The sequence below is a fragment of the Piliocolobus tephrosceles genome, chromosome 7 (genome assembly GCF_002776525.5).
Source record: "Piliocolobus tephrosceles isolate RC106 chromosome 7, ASM277652v3, whole genome shotgun sequence".
Lineage (NCBI taxonomy): Eukaryota > Metazoa > Chordata > Mammalia > Primates > Cercopithecidae > Piliocolobus > Piliocolobus tephrosceles.
The window spans coordinates 4,650,124-4,672,083 of record NC_045440.1 but is presented as its reverse complement, the minus strand read 5'-3'; the positions used below and the strand labels follow the sequence as shown (position 1 = coordinate 4,672,083).

Genomic DNA, 21,960 nt, shown 5'->3' with positions numbered 1-21,960 from the left:
TAGAGTTGTCTTTCTGTTTAACAGGATTCTCTTAAAATTCCTTCTTCAGTTTCCCTGCCAGCTTTTCTTTGTCCAGGTTTCAGTATAAACTCCACTCGATTAACAGAGTTCTGTAGTAGTGACTCGTGGAGTCAGTTCTCTGAACATTTCTGGAAGTGTTGCTGATAGTGACAATAATGATAACTGCTACTGTTCATTTGTATGCTTACTACATGTTGGCTTTTATATATATTCCTTCAGATTGAGGACTTCCAGAAAATATCTATGAAAAAACAGATTACAAAACAAAAACAGAAAACAACTCTACTTGTATTTGGGACCAGAGGTACTATGGGAAGGATAATCTTCATCCTCAGACCACACTGACCTGAATTTCGTTTATCAGTTTAGAGAACCACTTCCCCTTCCCTTCACCCTAGCTCCAAGTGCCTGTGACTTTGTATCATTGCTCTGGCACCAGATCCTGATCCCAGCAGGATTTGGGAGGGCTGCTTTTTGAAAGCCTTCCTTTTAAAATTCGATAACTTGGGAAAATAGTAGGGGAGTGATTTTAAATTTCTTTAGAATTACAGGCTTTAGTCAGTATATGACAGAGCCTTTTCCTAGAAAAAATGTGCATATAAAAATGTGTATGTAGTTTTAGGGTTTCAGAGACCCCTAAAGCCTAGCCATAGACATGGTGCATTGTCCGATCGTGTTTAGGTACCCTTGTAAGACCCTTCTGAGAGGCTAGGAATCACAGCAGAGTATCTCTGAAAATGTAATTAGCAGAAAGAACATTTCAAAGACTGCTGTTCTGCTTAGACTTTCTTGTTTGTCTTCTGCCAGGCTTGCCAGAATAAATGAGTTTCCTGGCCTGATACTCAAAAGAATTAACATTTAAATTAGTCTCTCTCTTCCCTTGTTTTCGCTTGACACATCCTTGTCTCTACATTCTGTCTCTGTCTCTGTTAACTCATTTCTCTCTGGAGTCAGCAGGATACAGTGACTGTTATTCCTTCTCCTTATCCTTCAACAATCTACTTTTGATACTATTTGCCAATTTTTTCTTTTTTTTCAGACAGAGTTTCGCTCTTGTTGCCTGGGCTGGAGTGCAGTGGTGCGATCTCAGCTCACTGCATCCTTCACCTCCCGGGTTCAAGCCATTCTCCTGCCTTAGCCTCCCTAGGAGCTAGGATGACAGGCATGCACCACCACACCTGGCTAATTTTGTATTTTCAGTAGAGACGGGGTCTCACCATGTTGGTCAGGCTGGTCTTGAACTCCTGACCTCAGGTGATCTGCCTGCCTTGGCCTCCCAAAGTGCAGGGATTACAGGCGTGAGCCACCGCTCCCCGCCTACTATTTGCCTTTTTATTCTCATGAAATGTTCTCTTTTCTTGGTTTAAGCGCCAGTTTTCTTGTTGAACAGCATGCGTGGTGAGTAGAATGTTATAAAAAGGCACGGACTTTGGAGTCAGAGAGACCCAGGTTCCTGTTCGGCATTGCAGAAATGCTGTTCTGCAACAGGCTGTGTGTCAGTGGGCAAATTACTTATCTCTCAGAGCCTTATTGGTAAGGCGTGAGTGCTAGCTCCTTTAGGCCCTTTACAGAGGCTATCTCCTAATCCTGGTAGAGTACCTGGCTCATAGATGGCGTTTAAAAGTGGTTGTGATGCCAGTCATAGCTCACCATTAGCATAACACTGGATCCATGGTAGGGAAGCACTGCACATGCAGTATCTCTTAGACTACACAGGGCCCTCATGAATTAGGAACTGCTCTTTCATGACGATAGGGATGAGGAAATTAGACTCGCTGCCTCTCACTGCCTTCCACTCCTTTCCTCCAAGTTAATGGGAACAATGACACTGCTTTGGGTTGATCGCCATGGAAGAGTCTCACATAGCCAAATTTATTGCTATCTTAGTTAAATTATGCCAGAACACAAAATATGAATAGTTATTGTCAAAGTAATATAATCTCAACTGTAACTGAGATAGTCAGAAACTATCTGTAATCTGGTATCCTATCTGAAACATAGCTGAGAATAAACAAGAAATAAAGATAATTCAGTAGCAAATATTGGTGGTGCAAAGCTTGTATATTTTGACTACTTAAGCTAGTTGTTAAATGTTTCACTAAAATTTTCAAGTTTAAGGGCATAGCCCAGGGCAGCTTATTATGAACATGACGTACCTTGAAAATCTTATACTTTCTCTTAAAAGTTCTTGGGAGGGGCATCTGAAGCCATAATATAACCATAAACCCGTTTGTTTTAAAATAAAATCCATTTTTAAAATTCTTCCAAATTAAAAAAAAATAATTGTTGCAGGAAAAGATGCTAAACCTGGTTTTTAACTTTGTACCCCAACTATATTTCCAAGATGTGCTTTAGCCTGGGAACCATACAGAACCATACAGAATTAGTTCTCAATTTAGTCAATTTATTGACTGCTTACTTTTGCATTTGGTACAGGTATAACAGGAGTGATTATATGGTTTCTAAGACATGACTAGAAGGAAATATGTTTATCAGTTATTATTTGATCTAAATTAGAAGGGGCTAGGGAGAGGGCTTCAACAGGAAATTATATACTTTAGAGAAAAGTGATCAGTGATAGCCCATATTGTGTAGATATCTCAACCCAATAACACAGGTCACGTCTGTCTCTGGGATCATACACTGTAGGGGAGCATCTTTGCAAGCAACATTCTACTTTTAGGAAGCCATAACAAAAGCTTCATATATATAATAATTGTAAGTCTTCAGTCATCAATAAAAAGTTAACTTGTGAATGATAATCCCTGATTAAAAAGAGAGATGTATAATAATTGCTAAGACATTTTTCTGGGTTAATTTTTAGTATTAAAATGGCTAACTCTTCTTTGGGATATTCTGACTAGTATGGTGCATTGTCTGATGGATTTCACATCGCTGAGAGCTAATCATCCTGTAATCTGTGGAAAACTGTCCTCTTTGGCTAAAACTTTATTGTAATTCCTTTAAATCCTCAGCTTTTATTTTCTACAGATTTTTTTGTTGTTGTTGTTTTAACATTTCCTTCCTCTGACTCACTCCTTTTGTTCTCATTTTGTGGCCTGAGGACATGGGTGATGCTAGAACTGTTGTTTTCACAGATTCTTAACAATTTTCTTTTCGAGTATCAATTGAGCTCATGTGTGTATTAACTAGAGAAGTCTCCCTTACATTTCATTCTTATATGTTTTCTTTCTCATCAAGAGATAGAGTAATTTGTAGCCATTTACTTTCAAATCTAAGTTTCTGTGGTTCTTAAGACCTTTATCATTTGTCTGCTTAATTTCACTTCATTTCCTCTTTAAACCGTGTCCTCTGTTTCCCATCTTCTGCACCCACATTGTCACTTCCTGTTTGTTTTATTGGCAAGGGCCACTCTCTGTGTTGGGAATTTTTTCTTTTTGAAAGCTCAACTAACAACCTCTAGGAAGTTTTTTGTTGCTGCTGTTATCAACTCATACCATCTTACCCTTGTTTTTGCAACCCTTTGTTAATAACATATTTATTTTACTGTAGTTATTAGCAGCCTGGGATCATTTTACTGGGTTACATAAAGAACGCATGTATCTACCCAGCACTATTGTAAGGCATGTGAGACCTTTGTTTGATTGCCGTCCTAACCTAGTACCGAGTCCTAAAAACTCATTAGTAAAAGATAAACTGTCCTTGCCTTTTGCCGAACATACATATACACACACAGATTATTTAGTTGCAATTCATAGTTTCATTTGGCCATTTTTTGTTTATAATTTCCCCTTTCTCATTAAAAAAAAAAAATCTTTGTTTTCTAGGCTTTAGGATTTAGAGAAGCTCATTTTATTCCATATACATGCTGCTGTTGGATTACTGAGGTATTTTGTGACTGTGTTTTATCTTTGAAATAAAAAGCCTTTCAAGAAATGCAAAAAACTCAAAAACCAGAAAATGTATATTTTTAGAATATCTCAGATTGATTTAAAAAAATTTTAAACATCCTAATCACAGTACTTTTGAAGCACATTCCTAGCACAACTTGTAAAGAGGTTCATGTATGCATTAACTGGATCCTGTCTCTGCAGTTGACTGGATTGTTGCCGACATCTTGGCCATCAGGCAGAATGCGCTAGGACATGTGCGCTATGTGCTGAAAGAAGGATTAAAGTGGCTCCCATTGTATGGGTGTTATTTTGCTCAGGTAATTTGTTTCCATGCTTTTCTCTCTATATATGTAGTTTATAAATTTTGTTTTGTTTTGTTTTGAGACGGTCGCACTTTGTTGCTCGGGCTGAGTGCAGTGTTGTGAACACAGCTCACTGCAGCCTTGACCTGTGGGGCTCAAGTGAACCTTCTGCCTCAGCCTCAAGTAGTTGGGACTGTGGGTACCCACCACCATGCCTGGCTAAATTTGTATTTTTTGTAGAGATGGTGATCTCGCTGTGTTGCCCAGGCTGGTCTTGAACTCAAGCAATCTGCCTGCCTCAGCCTCCCCAAATGCTGAGATTATAGTTCACACTGCCATACCCAACCCTATAAAAATGTTATATTTTAAAATTTAACATATACTTCATGTAAATGTATAGTTTTTAAAATGGGTTTAATAGTTTATTCTCAGTTGAAATAATTTTGTTTGGTATTTTTAGCGGTGTGTACTTACACACCTGTCTGATTATCCATATACAGTTTTCCTTCAGCATCTGTGGGGATTGGTTTTAGGACCACCAATACCAAAAGCTAAAATACAATGCTCAAGACCCTTATATAGAATGGGATAGTATTTGCATATAACCTGTGCACTATTTTAAATCATCTCTAGATTACTTATAATATCTAATACATTATAAATGCCACGTAAACGGTTGTTATACTTTATTTTTATTTGTATTATTTTAATTGTATTATTTTTTATTTTTATTCACATATTTTTGATCTGTGATTTGTTGAATCTGCAGATGTGGAACACATGGATATGAAGGACCAGCTGCAGTAAAATGAAAGAGCAAAAATGCAAATGTACAAAGATCAAACAAATAGGAAATTTAAAGGCATAGAATTTGATACGCAATTACATTAAACTATTGATAACAGTAATTAGTGATCTGTATGATATTAAAAAGAAAAGCTGTATATATAAAACTTATTTTCTCCTGTTCTGGAGGCTAGACATCCAAGATCAAGGTGTTGACAGGGTTAGTTTCTCCCAAGGTCTCTCTCCCTGGCTTGCAGACAGCAGCCTTCTTCCTGTGTCTTCATGTGGTTTTTTCCCCTGTGCCCAAGCACCCCTGGCATTGCTTCCTCTTCTTAGAAGGACTAATCACACTGGATGACTAATCCTTCTACAAAGACTTGTAAGGTCCCACTCTGAGGCCCCTTTTTAACCGTAATTACCACCTCTAAGTCCCTCTCTCTGAATACAGTCACAGTGGGAACTATTAGGGCTTTAGTAGACTGACTTAGGGGAACACAGTTCTGTCCATAACAATGCCACAGAAATATCTGTAGCAGGACTGATTTTTTTAAAATCCCTAAAGATCGTGAGTATTGACATTTTAAGGATGCTTTTTAGTGACTCCGTAATAAGTAGGTGGAAGAATGGGGAGTTAAATCCATCTGATTGATCAGGTTTTTTTATTTTTAAAAATGTATATTTAAGAAAGAAAGCATTTTCATTTTAACTGCCAACAAAACTAAAGTTCATGTATTTTCCAATACAGTGTCACATGCAGTTTTTTTGAATTATGTTGAGACAAGGTAATTTTTCAGCTAAATGTTCTTTAGAAGCTAATATTTGAAGACATTAAATATAGATTAAATTCTGAAATGTAGTTTATATTCTGTACTTTTTGGAAGAAAAGTTGCCTTTTTGATGACTCTGGCCAATCGTTACTTTAAAAGTAAAACTTCTTTCTCCCAATTTTATTGTGGCAGCATGGAGGAATCTATGTAAAGCGAAGTGCCAAATTTAATGAGAAAGAGATGCGAAACAAGTTGCAGAGCTATGTGAACGCAGAAACTCCAGTAAGAACCTACCCGGTTTTATTTTTCTTACCAGCTCTCAGTTTCCAAATTTAAGAATTAAATTAAAATCTAAGAATTGTTTTGAAATTATGTTTTCCCATGTGTAATTACTAATTCAAAGTTACGTTGAGGTAACAGAAACCCTCTAAGTACAGGTAAGCAGGTTTTTGAGCCATCAGAAAGATTGCTGTAAACAACTAGGTCCTTTGCTGGTCAGTGGACCTTAAAGAGGAATAAAAAGAGCATTTGGTGTCTTTCAGAGTCTATAAATAGCTAACTGCATTTTAACCTGACATTTAAGCTACTTTAAGAGCTCATCTTACTTCTTGTCTTCTTTACTATCAGATTTAGTTTTAGAAGCAGCAGCTGTTTTCTCTTAGTGGAAATTTGGAATGTCTTACATATACAGAAAAACCAAAAAAGGATGAATCTCTACAAATGTCAAATCATTCAGTGTAAATAATATTTTATAAAACTTTATTCCACAAAAGTGGGGGGAGTTCAATCTGCTATGTGTAGAATGCTGATTGCTGCCAATGGCTTTTCCCCTGGTTCCCTCCTAAGACAAAGCATCATGCTTACCAGGACTACTTGGGCTTTCTCTTTCGGTGCATGACAGCATGACATGTGCTCAGAAGCTTAGCTCGCATGCACAGGCTTTCCTCTTCCTTTCTGTCTCCCTCCCTCTGTCTTCCCTCCTCTCCTCTTGCCCTCCCCTCACTAGGGGTCCTGGGCAGCAGCTGCAGCTCATGGTGAAGGAAGAGTTCTGCATGGTCAGCTGGTAAAGTGCCCGGTGTGAGCATTGTTTATTTACGTGCCTCTTCTAGGTGTTTTTGCATTAGGACATTGCATCCTCTTCTGGGCATGTGTGGGATGACAGAAGCAGAATGGAATGAGATGAACGGTGACCCTTTATCCTGTTACAGCTCACCCTTGAGAACCAAGCTTGGTGTTTTCAAAGGGTCTGTTTAGTCTGAAACAGTGTGAATTTGGGCAGAATTGTCATTGTATGTAGGTTTCCAAAAGACAGAATAAGTTGGTAATATGGTTTATCGACTTTTTACAAAAAAATTAAAATTTAAAAATCACGAATTTATACCTTAAAATGTCTGTCCCACTTCTCTCCCAGCTGTCCAGTCACCCCAGCCATGGATGACTGCTGTGGAGTTTCTTCTGTGTCCTGCTGTGGTCATTGTATATATGAAGCAAATGAAGATAGCTGCCTGTTGGGTGATGTTGGCATTCTATGCACAGTGGTCTCTTGCTTTTTTGCCCCTGCAAATATAGCTGTCAGTGGCACTAGGGCTGAAAAAATCAGCTCTGTACACTTGTCATGCGTCTGTTTCTCCAGCTGCCTTCATGAGTTTCTTCTTGTTTTTGGTTTGCAGCAGTTTAAGTATCATATATCTGAGTATCATTTAAAACATTTTACCTGGATTGGTCCTCTGAGCTTGGATCTATGATTTGGTGTCTGTTATTAATTTTTGAAATTTCTTTACTCTTATTTCTTTAAATATGATTCCTACCGCAGTCTTTCTTCTCCAGTTATGTTTGTGTTGGCTCATCTGTCACTGTTCTTTAGTTCTTAGATGCATTATTCATTGTTTTTAAAAAATTTTTTTTACACCCCCTTCCCTTTTTTTCTTTTTTTGTTACAGTTTGGATGATTTCTGTTGACCCACCTTTGAGTTCACAGATTCTTCCTTTGGCTGTGTTGAGTCTACTGGTGAGCCAGTTGAAGGCACTCTTCATCTCTGCTACTGCGCGTTTCATTCCTCACATTTCCCTTTGACCCTGTTTTATAGTTTCCATCTCTGTGCTAGAATATCTGTCTGATCATAAAGCTTAGTCACTTTTTCCACTTGAACCTTTATCATTTTATTATACTTGTGGTTCTCTTAAATTCCCTGCTTGATAATTCCAACATCTGGGCCATGTCTGAGTCTGGAAATTTTGATTGCTTTGTCTCTTCAGATTGTGCTTTATCTTGCCTTTGTCACACTTCCCAAGATTTTGCCGAACGCTAGGGCTTTTTTGTAAGACAGTAGAAATGGAGGCAAGTTGTCTCTCTACCTGGAAATGGATAGACTTGTCTTTCTGCTCAGCCTTTGGTGGTGAGGAGCTGAGTCAGTCCACTCAGGAGGTGCACTGGATTTGCGTTTTGCTCATGTGCTTTGTCTCACAGCTTCAGGTTTCTATAGCTGCATTACTTTGTGTGTAGGTTGGGGACGTCCTCCTGGTAGAGCTTTTCCTCAGTGTCTATTTCACACTCAGCATTTTCACATGGCGCCTCGGAGTGGCTCTCCTCTTTGTGCCTTTCCCCACTGTACTTCTCTGATACTTGCTACTGAACTCTCGCTAGTTTGGTGGTAGAAGGAGAAGGAAGGGAAGCGTCTTTTTATTCTTAGGGAGAATCTCAGGGATGGAGCCTTCTCTGATCCTGCCTTGCTTCTGGCTGTAAGTGTGTGCCCAGGATGTATTCCTGCCTTCACTAAGAGTTTTTCCCTGTTCTCTTCGCCCAGCCTTATCGAGTAGTCATCCGTGCTCCATGGGTAGCAGGGTTTTGTTGCCCCTGTTCATCAGTTTCCGCCTGCTGTTCCATAGGAAACGCACAGAGAAGGATGTGGGCTGGGCCCTGAGCCTTTCCCACAGGGCTGCTGTTCCATCCCGCAAGCCTACATCCAGTCTTCCCTGACCCCAGTGTGTTTTCCTTTTTCTTTATCTTGTGAGTACACAGGAGGTCTGTGGGTCAAGCCTGTGAATTGTGCTGCATTCTCCTTGTGTCTGTAGCCCAGGGGTTCATCTGTTCCACTAGCTTATGCTTGGCTTTCTGCACAATTGTTAACATTTTTAGCTAAATGTTAGCATTGGTCCCTAAGTAAACAAGCACTTGCATCTTGTTTCTCCTTTGAGTTTTCTGTCTTTCCTTAGACTTTTGGATTAGTTGGTTGCCTTGCAACCTTTTGGCTCTCTGAAGGATCTGAGAAAAGTCATGAATCTACAGATTGTCAGTGTTGTTGTTGCTGTAGGGTTAGGAGTAGTATTCCTTCAGTATTCTACATACTTCATGGAAGCCTCCTCTCATTTTTGGTTAATAAATTTCAAAACTTGGAACAATGTTAGATTTACAGAAACGTCAGAAAGAACAGAGTGTTCCCATTTATTTATTCTTTATCTAGCTTTTTTTTTTTTTTTTTTGAGTTGGAGTCTCGGTCTGTCACCCAGGCTGGAGTGCAGTGGCACGGTCTTGGCTCACTGCAACCTCTGCCTCCTGGATTCAAGCAATTCTCCTGTCTCAGCCTTCTGAGTAGCTGGGATTACAGGCATGTGCGACGATGCCCGGCTAAATTTTGTATTTTTAGTAGAGACAGGGTTTCACCATGTTGGCCAGGCTGGTCTCGAACTCCTGACCTCGTGATCTACCTGCCTCAGCCTTCCACAGTGCTGGGATTACAGGCGTGAGCCACCACGCCCAGCCTTCTTCATCTAGCTTTAACATCTAATGTTGACATCTTACATAACATGGTATATATTTGTCAAAACTAAGAAATAAACATTGGTACCACACTGTTAATTGTACTACAGATTTTTATTCAGACTTTACCGGGATTTCCACTAATGTCCTTTTTCTGCTTTAAAATACAATCCAGAATAGATACAAATCCATTCACCTTCAGTGTTTTAAATTTATTGTTTTTCGTTATATGAAGTGCTCTGTGGTTTTTGTCAAATCTGTTATTTTGGTTTTAATCTTCAAGCTTGTCTTTGTTTTTTAAGTGTTAAAGGCATAATTTAAAAGGTGTGTAGGTGTGTTGGGTTATTTCAGTGCCTAAAGTCCTGTCTGAATCTGTTGTTTTTTGCTGGTTCTTGCTCATGGTACTTTCTTTCCTTGTTTGCTTTGTTATCTTCCTTTGCTTCTGGCTGTATTTGGTAAGTTATTTGTGGAAATCAGTTGAAGCCTCAGGTGGGAGTGTCTTTCTCCAGAGAACATTTCTGCCTGTTTTAGCTGGGCCCCTTCAGGCTCCTCTAGTGTGAGCCCCACCCAAACCAAATTCTGAGTTGAAGGTGAACCGAGCCATTCAGGCAGTGCGACCCAGGGTTGTAGATACACAGGAGACCTGCTCACCTCTCATTTACTTTCACCCTGAGAGTGGAAACAGAAGGAGCTATTTTCTTCTGATTCTCTCTTCACATTTATATTAGAAGGTCTGTGGGCTTTGGTTTCTGTTCCCCTCATCTTCTGAGTCTTGTAAAACAAAGTTCTGTTTTATGCTTACTTCTAGAAGCTTTACTGTGTTTACTTAATTTCGGTCTTAACATCTTGCCAACTCTTGGGTACTTTTAAAATAATATTATATCCAGCTTTTTAAGTTGTTTTCAGTAGGAAGCTTGGTTCAAATAACCTAGTCTGTTATGGGCTACCAGAATAGCCTTCCTGTTTTTTGTGGGCAAAATTCCAGCCTTTTATTTTCCTAGCGCAGTATGGATAACAGACTGGCAGGTTCAAGAGGCAGTGCTGAGCAGCTGTCACTGTAAGGTCACTGTCTCAGGTGGGGTTTCTAAGAATCTGGATGGTTGTTTTATTTCTTAATGTGTACGCCGTGTGAGAGCAGGTACATCTTGCTCGGGTTCTTGATGATTCTTTTCTTTCTGAAGGTGAATTAAGTAAGTGACATAGTAGAATATGTTAAGCCAGTTTTCGTGGGCTTAATAGTTCTAGTGAATCTATTTCATGATTATATCAGTTCTTATTTGGTATTAGTATTTAAGAAATGCAGAATTTTGTTTCAAAAATGTATTTGTATTATAAATTGTGAAGAAATACATCTCCATAATTATTGCTGGGACAATGCAGTATTTTATTAAGGTACTTATTGGTTGTGGATGCAAATGAAGCATATTTGTGATAAAAATAATAGAAGTCATTTTGTTAGAATATGAGCTAGTAAAACTTACGACACAAATATGGAGATTTACACTTTTTCTTCCAGCTTTCACTTAAGGTCCTTTTCATAAGAGTATTGGTTTTGAAATTAGATTCATGTTTAAATCCCAGATCTTCTGTTTAATCTTTATTTTATTTCAGGTAGATTTTCTGGATAACTTGCTATAGCTTATACATCAGTGCTTGCCACTTCAATTTTATGTTATGAAGAGATGACTTCCTTAAACCTCACGAACCAACCTCTGCTAGCTTCTGACTTTTTTTCTGTCACTTCCTTACCTCTCTCAGCCTTCAGAGAATTAAATGGAGTTAGGGCCTTGCTCTGAATTAGGATTTGCCTTAAGGGAATATTGTGGCTGTTTGATGTTTTATCTAGAGCACTCAAACTTTCTCCTTATCAGCAATAAGGCTGTTTTGTTTTCTAATCATTCTTGTGTTCAATGAAGTAGCACTTTTAATTCTCTTTAAGAACTTTTTCTTTGCATCCACAAGTTGGCTGTTTGGTGCAAAGGGCCTAGCTTTTGGCCTGCCTTGGCTTTCAACATAGCTTTCTCACTAAGCCGTTTCTAGCTGTTGATGTAAAATGAGAGACATGCGACTCTTCCTTTCACTGAAATGCTTAGTGGCCATTATAGGGTTATTAATTGGCCTAATTTCAATGTTGTTGTATCTCAGGGAATAGGGAAGCCCAAGGGGCGGGAGAGAGAGAGACAGGGGAACGGGCCATCAGTGGAGCAGTCAGAACACACACGACATTTATCAATTAAATTTGTCGTCTTATATGGGTGCAATTCATGCCACCCCCAAACAATTACAGTAGTAACATCAGAGATCACAGATCACAATAACAGATATAATAATATGAAATATTGTGAGAATTACTAAAATATGCCACAGAGACGTGCGGTGAGCACATACTGTTGGAAAAATGGCACCAGTAGACTTGCTCGATGCAAGGTTGTCATAAACCTTCAATGGGAAAAAATGCAATTTCTGTGAAGCTCAGTAAAGCGAAGCGTGATAAAATGAGGTGAGCCTGTCACTCCTAAGAATGTTCCTGTACAAGGTTTTTGCATCTGTTACTTGTTTTTTCCTATTTATAAATAGTATCTTTTTTGAGAACATGTTTTTTTATTTTTATAAATTTATTATCTTTTGAAGAACATACTTTTAGGCTTAATTTATAGATTTTTTTTCCTCTCATAATTTCCGCTTTTTAAGTCCTATTTAGGAAGTCCTTGCCAAACTCCAGGTTGCTAAGATTTTCTCCTTTGTTTTTTTCTGGAGATTTTAGAGTTTTGCTTTTACATTTAGTTCTAGTTTATTTCTAATTAATATTTTTATATGGTGTAAGGTCGAAGTTTATATTTTTTAAATATAGATAACCGTCACTATAGAAAAGATTATTTTCCGCCTTATGTTTGAAATAAGTAGACTGAATATAGATGGGTCTGTTATCCCTAGATCAGTGGACCATTTGTTCTGTTATGTTGATCTATATGTGTATCCTTATGCCACTACCATACTGTCTTAATAATGCTTGCTTTGTAATAAATTTTTAAATACTGTAGTTGTCTTCTAAATTTGTTCTTTCTTTTCAAAGTTGTTTTGGCTGTTTTAGGTGATTTGCATTTCTATATGAATTACAGAATTCGCTTGACAATTTCTACCCAAAGTTTGTGGGCTTTTCATTTTGATTGTATTGAAGGTATAGATGAATTTGGGAAGAACTGATATAACAGGACTGAATCTTTGGGTTCATGAACATAGCCTGCATTTGTTTACTTAGGTCTTTATTTATCTCAGTGTGTTTTGTAGTTTAATGTACAGATTTGCACATCTGTTGCCAGATATATGCCTAAGAATTTTAGTTTTTGATGCTATTGTAGAAGACATTTAAAAATTTTTCAAGTTTCTGATTGTTGACCTAGGCGTATAATTTTTTAATATACCAACCTTGCTAAACTTACTCATTATCTAGTAACTTAAAAAAGATATTCCTTAGGATTTCCCGCATAAACAATCACATCATTGTTATAGAAATAACAGTTTTACTTGGTCCTTTTTAATCTTGATGGCTTTTATTTCTTTTTCTTGCCAAATTTTCTGGCTAGAGCTCCTAGTACAGCCTTGAGTAGAACTGGTGTGAGGGAAATCCTTTCCATATTCCTCATCTTTAGGGAAAAGCATTCATTCTTTTACCCATTCTTTAGATTCTAGTCCCATTGCCCTTCCTAAATTTCTTCTCATCATTTTCCTTCATCACACCTTGTTCTTTTTCTTTGCAATCATATCATGATATGTAACTACATGTTTTTATTTATCTGTTTAATGTATTTCTTTTCCTCACTTGTCCATGAAGGGAAGGACCATATGTGTTGTTATCCTGTGTGCAGTTTCTGGAACATAATAAATATATAAGAAATAGTTTCCGAATTAGCTCTGAATGAATTCATGCTTTCTTGTTGTCTGTCAGTGTTCTTTTCAATTAAACATCAAGACACAGCAAATAATGCCACATGAGTTATTAACCTTTGAAATAATTGTTTTCTTTAAAAATGATTGAGTTAAAAGCTGATAGCCCACAGTAGTTGCTTTCATGGCTTTGAATGTAAACCTTTACTGATACAAAATACATTTTCATGAAAATGAATGTGTGGTTTTTGGAACTAGCTTTAATGTTTGTCTTCCTGTTTTTCCTTCTAGTTACTGGAATATAATAAGGAATTTTGTATTTTTTTCCTAATTTTACCCATTTTTCTACATTTTCTTAACAGATCTGATCAATCTTCATTATTAAAGATACATATAATATCTGTTAATTTCTAAGTCAGGCGTGGGTGCTGAGAGTATTACGTGAATGAACAAAAAGCTTGCATATTTGCATGGAAGCTGAAAGTACAACATTTTCAGATACCATTATACCAGTATCTAAAGAAAACTCAGTCCCACATGGGTTTTTAAGTAGGAGCTTTATCATCAGAGGCCATCCAGATGAAGGAAGTCTTCTGTACCAGATGTACAGAGGTAGACAGTATTGTCTGAGTACTGTCTGAGATCTGGAAGAATGGATCCAATGAACATAGTTTTCTCCCATGAGCTCCTGTCTTGTTTTCTGTATTCTGTTTGTATCTGAAAAGATTTGGTATACATATCTTATTTTTGTCTTTCAGCTGTCAATCAAAGTTATCAGTGTAGATTTTGTAACTCAGTTCTCAAGTTAGTAGTTTTTGCTGTATAATTGTAATGTTTCTGTTTTTGCTTTCCTAAGCAGATAAGTGTAAAAACTTAAACTAATGGATTACTTATTAAACATCCAGCTTGATGTTCTTCTTTATATTATTTTAGTTTCAGTTTATATAACAAATGAGGTTGCTTATAAATAAAATTTTAAATGCACTAAAGGAGCTGTGTAAAATAGGAATTTTTGTGAAGCTTTTGAATGTGAACATTTCGAACCTTTTACATGGTAGGAATTTAGTATATGATTTTCCTCAAATGAGGTACTTTTTAGTGTTGGTACTTAAGGATACTGATTTCTAAAATTTATATTTCTAAAAATGACATATTACAGGATCTCAAAGGGAAAAAAGTCATTGAGGCTTTGTATGAGTCAGCATTTCATGGCCTATTTTTAATTAGTGAATTATTAGCATGTAATTAGAAATGTTTTTAGATTCTTCATGGCTGACCTACCAATAAATATAGCACTGCATTTAAAATATATTTCACTTTATGTTCAGACTTAATTGAATTGTTACATTTTGTTTGCTCTGCTTGAAATGAAGGTCACATGTAAATAAATATACATTTTCCCCTACTGTAGGAAATACTCTGTTAGCATTAGTAGGTTTAGCTTTTTTAAGTTAACAACAGTAACAACAAAGCTCACACCAAATAAACCAAATTTGCTCTATGTCCCACAGATGTATCTTGTGATTTTTCCAGAAGGTACAAGGTATAATCCAGAGCAAACAAAAGTCCTTTCAGCTAGTCAGGCATTTGCTGCCCAACGTGGTAAGTAAAAATTTGACAGTGTTTGAACAAATAAGATAATAACATTTTTAGTTTTTCTTCCTGGAAAAGATACTTTTGTTTTACAATTGAAAGAATGAATGTATTCATTCCTTGAATTAATGTACATATTATCTCTTAGGAAATGAAGTTTCTTCTCCTTAATTCACTTGCATGCTATTATTACATATATCTGAGAAATTGAGTTCAAGTGCTTGTTATGATACATATTCTTGTGCCATGGATTTATTTAAAATCTATCTAAGAACATGATTATGTAGATGGAAGCTTTTTCTACAGTGTAGGTTATGTGTAATGGAGCTTCTGTTTTGTATGTTGACAGACGTAAGTTGGAGTCCGAACTCGGACTTTTATTAGCTGTATGGTTGCACCTTGCAAGTTGTGTAATGTTACTGAGCTTGCTTCTTCATCTCTTAAAAGAACATATGCCTTATAAGTAGATCTAAATCTGTGTGAGAATTAGATTAGAAAATATGTCAAGTTTCTGATGGAGAAGTTACACAAAGTTGGCTCACAGTGCTTGGAAGCTATTAATGTCCTCAATAATGGTAATGTTCTTAATATCCATATTTTAGAAAATTGGATAATTGATACACCAATAAGTTATGCAGTTTAACCAAATTGGGAAGTATAGAGAAAACAGGGGCTATGCTGTGTTCTTAGAGGTGTCTTTGAAGCTTGACTGTGATTTAGTATGGGATCTCCAAATGTTGATAGTCACTTACTGAGCAAATACCTTGTTCATGACATTACGCCAGGGCCTATGACAGTGTCGTCTAATGGAACTTTCTGCAATAATGGTAAAGTTCTTTATCTGTTCTGTCCAGTGTGCTGGCTCCTACCAATGTGGTTTTTGAGTTTTTGAGCATTCAACATGTAACTAGTGCATGAAATGAATTTTTAATTTTATTTAATTTTAGTTTAATTAAAAATGATAAGGGGGAACTTTTACAAGATTCTTACAATATGACATCATTTGTAACAGTACATTTAAAAAATGCCAGTTTGTTTTTAAACACATGTCCTATTAAGGAGTGGTTCAGAATAGGAGGGTTCAGTTGGTCTCTCAATCTGTCAGCTCTCTTTTGACTTTCACTGCTTCCTCTGTCTAGTAGACATCACGTTCTGTCATTTCAGTTGCTCTTTTGCAACACCATTATCTCTGTTGCCCTTTTCACATTTATTAAACAGAACACAACAAAAACCCCTCTCTCTCAAATTTATGTTTTCCTCTTCCTAGCAGCCACTTTTCCCCCTTTCCGTAACAGCCAAAGTCTTCTGAATCTGTAGTCTACCTTTGTTGTAAGCATTGTTTTCAGTACTCACTCTGCCCTCAATTTGTTTTGGTCTGATCTGAAATTCTCTCCCTAGACTTCTGTGGGGCTGTTCTCCTTTATCCTCCCAACTCTGTGGTGATTACTTCCTGGCCTCCTTTCCAGCCTCTTTCTGCTTCATTTTTCCCTGCTTCATGTGTTACTTCCAATGTCAGGTTTTGGTCTTTCATTAATTTCAGTTTTTGTTTCTCATGGTGGTCTTCCTCTAAATCCATGGCCTTAGCCACTGTTTACTTGACTGCTGATGACTCACAAAAGCTTCCTCCCCTCCATATCTCTCTGCCTAACTCTAGACCTATTTGTACAATTGTCCACTAGAGAGCTTCGCTTGACTGGCCCAAAGGGATGTCTCAAACTCAGCATATTGAAGATAGAATTTATCCTTCCATGCATACACTCCTATTTCTTGTCTTGGTAACTCCATCATTCAGTTTTTTTACCTGAGTTTTATTCACAGAAAGAACAAATTGATAGCAGTTGCATACCTCTTATAGGAAACTTAGACATGGAGGAAGAAGCTGTTCATACGGGGTCTTGCAGAAGTGCAGGCACTGCGGTAATATTTCAACTTTTCTCAGCTGTACGAAGGGTTTTGTTTTAACTCATTTTCCTTGGTATTGTTTTAGATATTTGGCTTTCTAGTGGTTTTAAGAAATTTGGAATTAAATGTATCTTAATCTGCCACCTGAACCCATTAAAGTGAGCCCCTGTGGTGTTTTTTTGTTTTTTTGTTTGTTTGTTTAACTGCCATGGTTAAAACCGTCGTAGCTAGCGAAGGTGACATACTTAAGCTTTTTGAACTCTCATAATAGAAAACAGAAATTTAATGGTGTGTCTATAATGGCAAACCAGATATCTAGAATTTGCATGTTATTCATAGGAAGAATAACACTGGCGATTATAGAGATTGGAGAGTCCTTTGAAAACATGAGAACAAAGGGAATAAGCTACAAAGCAATTTCTTTCTTTGTAGACAACTGAATAAAAGTTATTTTTATGTCTCAAACATCATATGAACAAATTTAGTTGGCAAATAACAAGCTAATAATATTTTATAATATAGGATATTAATACACTTAATATTGCAAAAGTGCTTCCTAATTAGTAAGAAAAGACATAAACCAGAAAAATGGGAAAAGGGCATGAATAAGAAAATCAAGATACATAAATGACCCACACACTTGAACAAGTATTTCTTCTTTCTCATAATCAAAGAAGTAGAAATTAAATTAATACTTTGAAGCCAACTTCTGAAAGTCAGCATAGCAAACAAGAAAGCTACTGCTCAGCTTTGGGTGGTAACGGCACTCTCACCCTTAAGAAGGTGTATTTGCTTCCTGTGGCTGCTGTCAGGGATTGCCACAAACTTGGTGGCTTACAACACCACAGATTTCTTCTCTTACAGTTGAGAAGTCTGAAAAGGGTCTCACTCAGCTGAAATCAAGATGTTGGCAGGGCTACAGTCCTTTGTGGAGGCTCCTGGGGGGAGGTCCTGTTCTCTTGTGTGGAATCCTATGCGTGGCTGAATGCTCTGCTTTCACCACCTTGAAGCTCATCTGGAAATGGCACTGGGTCACCCACACCATGGAGCTGACTCTGGTTCTCCCTCCTCCTCACTTGCTCTGAAGCTGTGGTTTTGGCTCATTTCTAACCTGTCTTTCCTTGGCCCTTCTGCAGCTCTTGTCTGCCCCAGCCCTGGGGTCTGCCCATCCCGATGCTGGGCTGTTCTGTTCCTGCCCTGCCTTTCCTCAGCCCTTGGCAACCCTGTTTGTTTTTTCCCTTCCTTAGCAGTGGAGAACATCATAAGCTCAATGCTGGCTGCCTTCTGCAGCCAAGCCAGGCCATTTCATTTCAGCCGAGCCAAGTCTGTGCGGAGCAGTTTTTCTTTTTCTCCTTTTGACTACTCTTACGGTTTTCATGGATTTTTTTTCTCCTCACATTCAAGGATTTTTTGCCTTCAGAAAGTTGTGTTCCTCTGGAAGCAGTGTACCCAGTATCCCTTTTGATTTCAAAATCTTAATGTGGACTCTCTTGACTTGATTTCTTTGGAAGAAACTGCTGAAGCTGCCATGTCTAAGAAGAAAACTTTGGAGAAAAATTTTCTTAGACATGGCAGCGTCAACAGTTTCTAAGCTCTTGATTCCATCTACCCTGTCTTCATCGTTGCGTCAGTCGTCTGCCTCGCTTCTCTGCTGGAATTTATCTCAGCTTGCAAATATACTCCCATTTTGAAATCACTAAGTCTGTAGCTGTGCAAAGAGAAGTTTGGGCCCCTTGCTTTCTTGTATTTGACTCCATCCAGTCTCCAGAAATGTGTCCCACTTCTAACTTACCAGTGACCTCCGAAGCATCTTATCATTTGTGTCAGTTGTCATGTTTGTTAACTTTCGACATTATTTATAACTTTATAACCAGAAAACAATTTTAACTTTATTGTAGAAATAAACAATGGAGTATTATTTTTCTTTATGAAGATAAATGTCACCTCCTCTTCCTTTAAACATTCTCTTCCCTTGGTGTTTGTATTACATTGGTTTCCCCCCTTTTTTTTTATTGCCTGACTTGTCCTATTCCCTGTTATTATTTTTACCTTTTTTTTTTTAATGTGTATGTTTCCATAGTCTGTATTTCTTGCCTTTTCATCTTCTGCCCTTTATTATTCTCAGCCACTGCCATTATTACTTCAGTTATCCATTCCCACGATTCCCACATGCTTAGCTTTGGTTGATTCTTGCCATTTTACAGACCATATTTCCAACTACTTCTAGAATGTTTTGTTACTTCAACCTCAGTATGCCCAATTTGAACTCATCTTCTCTCTCCCCCCTTCCTTCCTTCTTTCTTTCACTTTCTCTCCCTTCCTTCTTTTCCTTCCTTTCCTCCCTCCCTTTCTTCCTTCCCTCACTCGTTCTCTCTTGCTTGCTTGCTTGCTTTCTCTCCTCTCTTTCTTTCTGTTTTCTTTCTTTATTCTCCTCCCTCCCTCCCTTCCTTCTCTCCCCCGCTCCCCAACTCCCAGGCTAAAGCAGTCCTCCTGAGTAGTTAGGACTGCAGACACACACATGCCACGTGCCCAGCTTAATGTTCTCTTTCCCTGCCTGCTGCCCTTCCACTTCTCTCTTTGCATGGCAGGTGCGTGCACGCCGGCATGCTCTGCATGTCTTGCTCCTGGCCATTCCCCTCTAGTCATGGCGTGGCCTTGTCTATGACTTCTGGAGCAGAAGCCTAGTTATTTTTTTTTCTCCATTTCCCCTGTGACCACATTCAATCAGTTGCTGATTCAGTATATATTTGGTGTTCACTTTATTACATTTTATCTTTTCAGCTTTCACTGCTTCATTCCTAATTCAGGACTTTGCTGCTTTATGACTGAATGTCCGAAACTCTTTGTGAAACTTAGAACTGTTATTCTTTGCACCTAGATTCAGTCTGTTCTTTGGCCTCCAATCTTTGTGCTCCTACAGATCAGTGTTTATTCTGAAGCTTACAGCAGTGTGACCTGGTGTGTTTGTCACACTTAGCCCCTCCTGCTCTGCACAAGTGCTCCAGAGGCCTCCCGGGTCCCTGCTTCTGTACCTTTGTTCACAAGTCCTTCTGCCCGCCATTGTGTGCTGTATACCGCCACGTTGGCATCTCTCCAGTGTGCTTTTTCCTGAAGCTTTCACCAATAGATATGTGTGATTTCAAAAAACCTTGAAGTATGAGTAATATTTTTACATTCTGAGAATATCTTCTATCTCTTTTAAGACATTCTGCCATGTCCTGTAGCTATTTAAATTTTTTTATTGCCTCATTAATCTTTTAACTTATTTATAGTTTCAGAATAGTATCTTATTAATTATGGCATAGAAAAATACCGAACCAGACATTATAAGGTCGTTCTAGCTGTGTGACTTTGAGCAAGATTTTATCTCTCTGAGCCTCAATTACTTAATTTCTGAGAATCAAGTGAGATAATATATATTAAATACATTGCAGACTAAATTCTGTATATAAATGTAACATTCTCTACATGGATCATTAAAGTTTTTTGTCCGGTGTATTTTCATGTATTTATAATGTTTCCAAAATGTAATACTAACTGCAGAATTTCAGGTATACTCAACCAGTACCACAAATGACCCTTAGGGAGAAACTCAGTCAAAGGGTATGCTAGGCCATCGTTAGCATTAAGTAGAAATTCAGGAGCTCTGGAGAGGGAAACAAGGCAAAGCAGGTACCAGAACAGACACTAGATCGTGACCAGGAAGAAGTAACTGAATAGCTACCACATTTCTCTGTTTGGGCTCAGGCCTTTATGTAGTTCCCTGGAAAGTAGTCAGATCTCAATATGGTTGGCTCAAGCTAGAGCAGTTAATTAAGAATACGTCATTATTTGGGTTTCTCTCTATCGAAATTCTAATTGGCCTTGATGTTATTACTATAAAATTGTTTTTGTTTTAACTCTTATCACTGTTGAGAGTTGGTGACCGCTTGGTCAGAGATTGTAAATAATTCCCCGTATGGACTAGAGTTTATTATGAGCTCTGGTTTAGAAATGGAAAGTGACTTCTGAGTTATCCAAGAAGGGCCAGGTCTTATTTGTTTTAATAGTAAGAGCTTCTCATGTTATTCTAACCGTTGGAAATTAATAGACCATTTGTTAATAAATCCAGGAAAGAATTTGCTGTGGTTTATTTTTTTCTCACCTCACATATTGGCACCTCACTGAACCCATTTTTGAGTTTCAGTTCTCACCACTGCACTGAAAATACCGATCAAGATGTCATGGACCCTCCATTGTGCCTGGGAGTGATGTCTCAGTTCTGGGCCTTTCAAGTGTCTTCCAGCAAATGTGGCTGAGCACTTCGCTCTTCCTGGGCTGTCTCCTTCTGGGGCACCTGTGTCACCACCACAGTCCCCTTGTTTTTCTTCATCTTCATTGGCTATTCCTTTTCAAGAGTTGGATACTAAAACCTGGACTATGTAGGATTTGGATTTGATATAGAGAATTTGATATAGAAAATGTTTGGAATAATTGAAGCTATTCCCAGTGTATTCCTTCATTAGAAGATTTTTTTTAGTTTTGTTTACATATCATTAATGGCTATGATTCATGTCACAAAGCTGTTTTTTTAAACTTTCATGATAATTCATTTCCCTTTATGTTTTAAAAATACTACCTTTCTGTCTTTATTTCCCTACTAACTTACTTGGATTCTAGTAATTAGTTGTTTTAGTGAACACCACAGAGTGATGTTTTGAAACTTTGGACTTCATAAAGTTGGATGAGCTCCAGTAGCAAAGAAGGAAGTGTTAACTAGTTTAATTGACAAATAAATGCTTCCCAGCTTGGTATGCGATTGAGATTTTTGTTGCAAGTTCGTGAATCAGTTTAACTGCCCCTGCCCTGGGGACTAAAGTCAGATATGTGCTTGTGGGAATCTTTGTCTTTCCCACACCACCCTGCATTTTAAAAACTCTTGTGTGGGACAGTCCCACCATGTAATAGCTATTCTTCCTTACTCAGCTACTTTCCCTGGAGAGAGGCCAGTAGAAAATCTAGACTAGTTTTTTGTAGTCTATTTTCATGTCACTTATTGAGAACTACTGTTTTCTGTTACATTGTCAGTAAATATTTTAATCAAGGAAAAGGGA

General features: G+C 37.8%; 1 protein-coding gene across 1 annotated transcript in view; it reads left to right on the top strand.

Annotated features, from left to right (window-relative positions):
* AGPAT5 (1-acylglycerol-3-phosphate O-acyltransferase 5) overlaps positions 1–21,960 on the top strand; it is a 51,233-nt gene that overhangs the window by 19,090 nt on the left and 10,183 nt on the right. Inside the window, exons 3-5 of the mRNA XM_023219096.2 lie at positions 4,077–4,192; positions 5,923–6,012; positions 14,884–14,974. Of these exons, the coding sequence (XP_023074864.2) occupies positions 4,077–4,192; positions 5,923–6,012; positions 14,884–14,974 (297 nt within the window). The remainder of the gene's footprint in view (positions 1–4,076; positions 4,193–5,922; positions 6,013–14,883; positions 14,975–21,960) is intronic.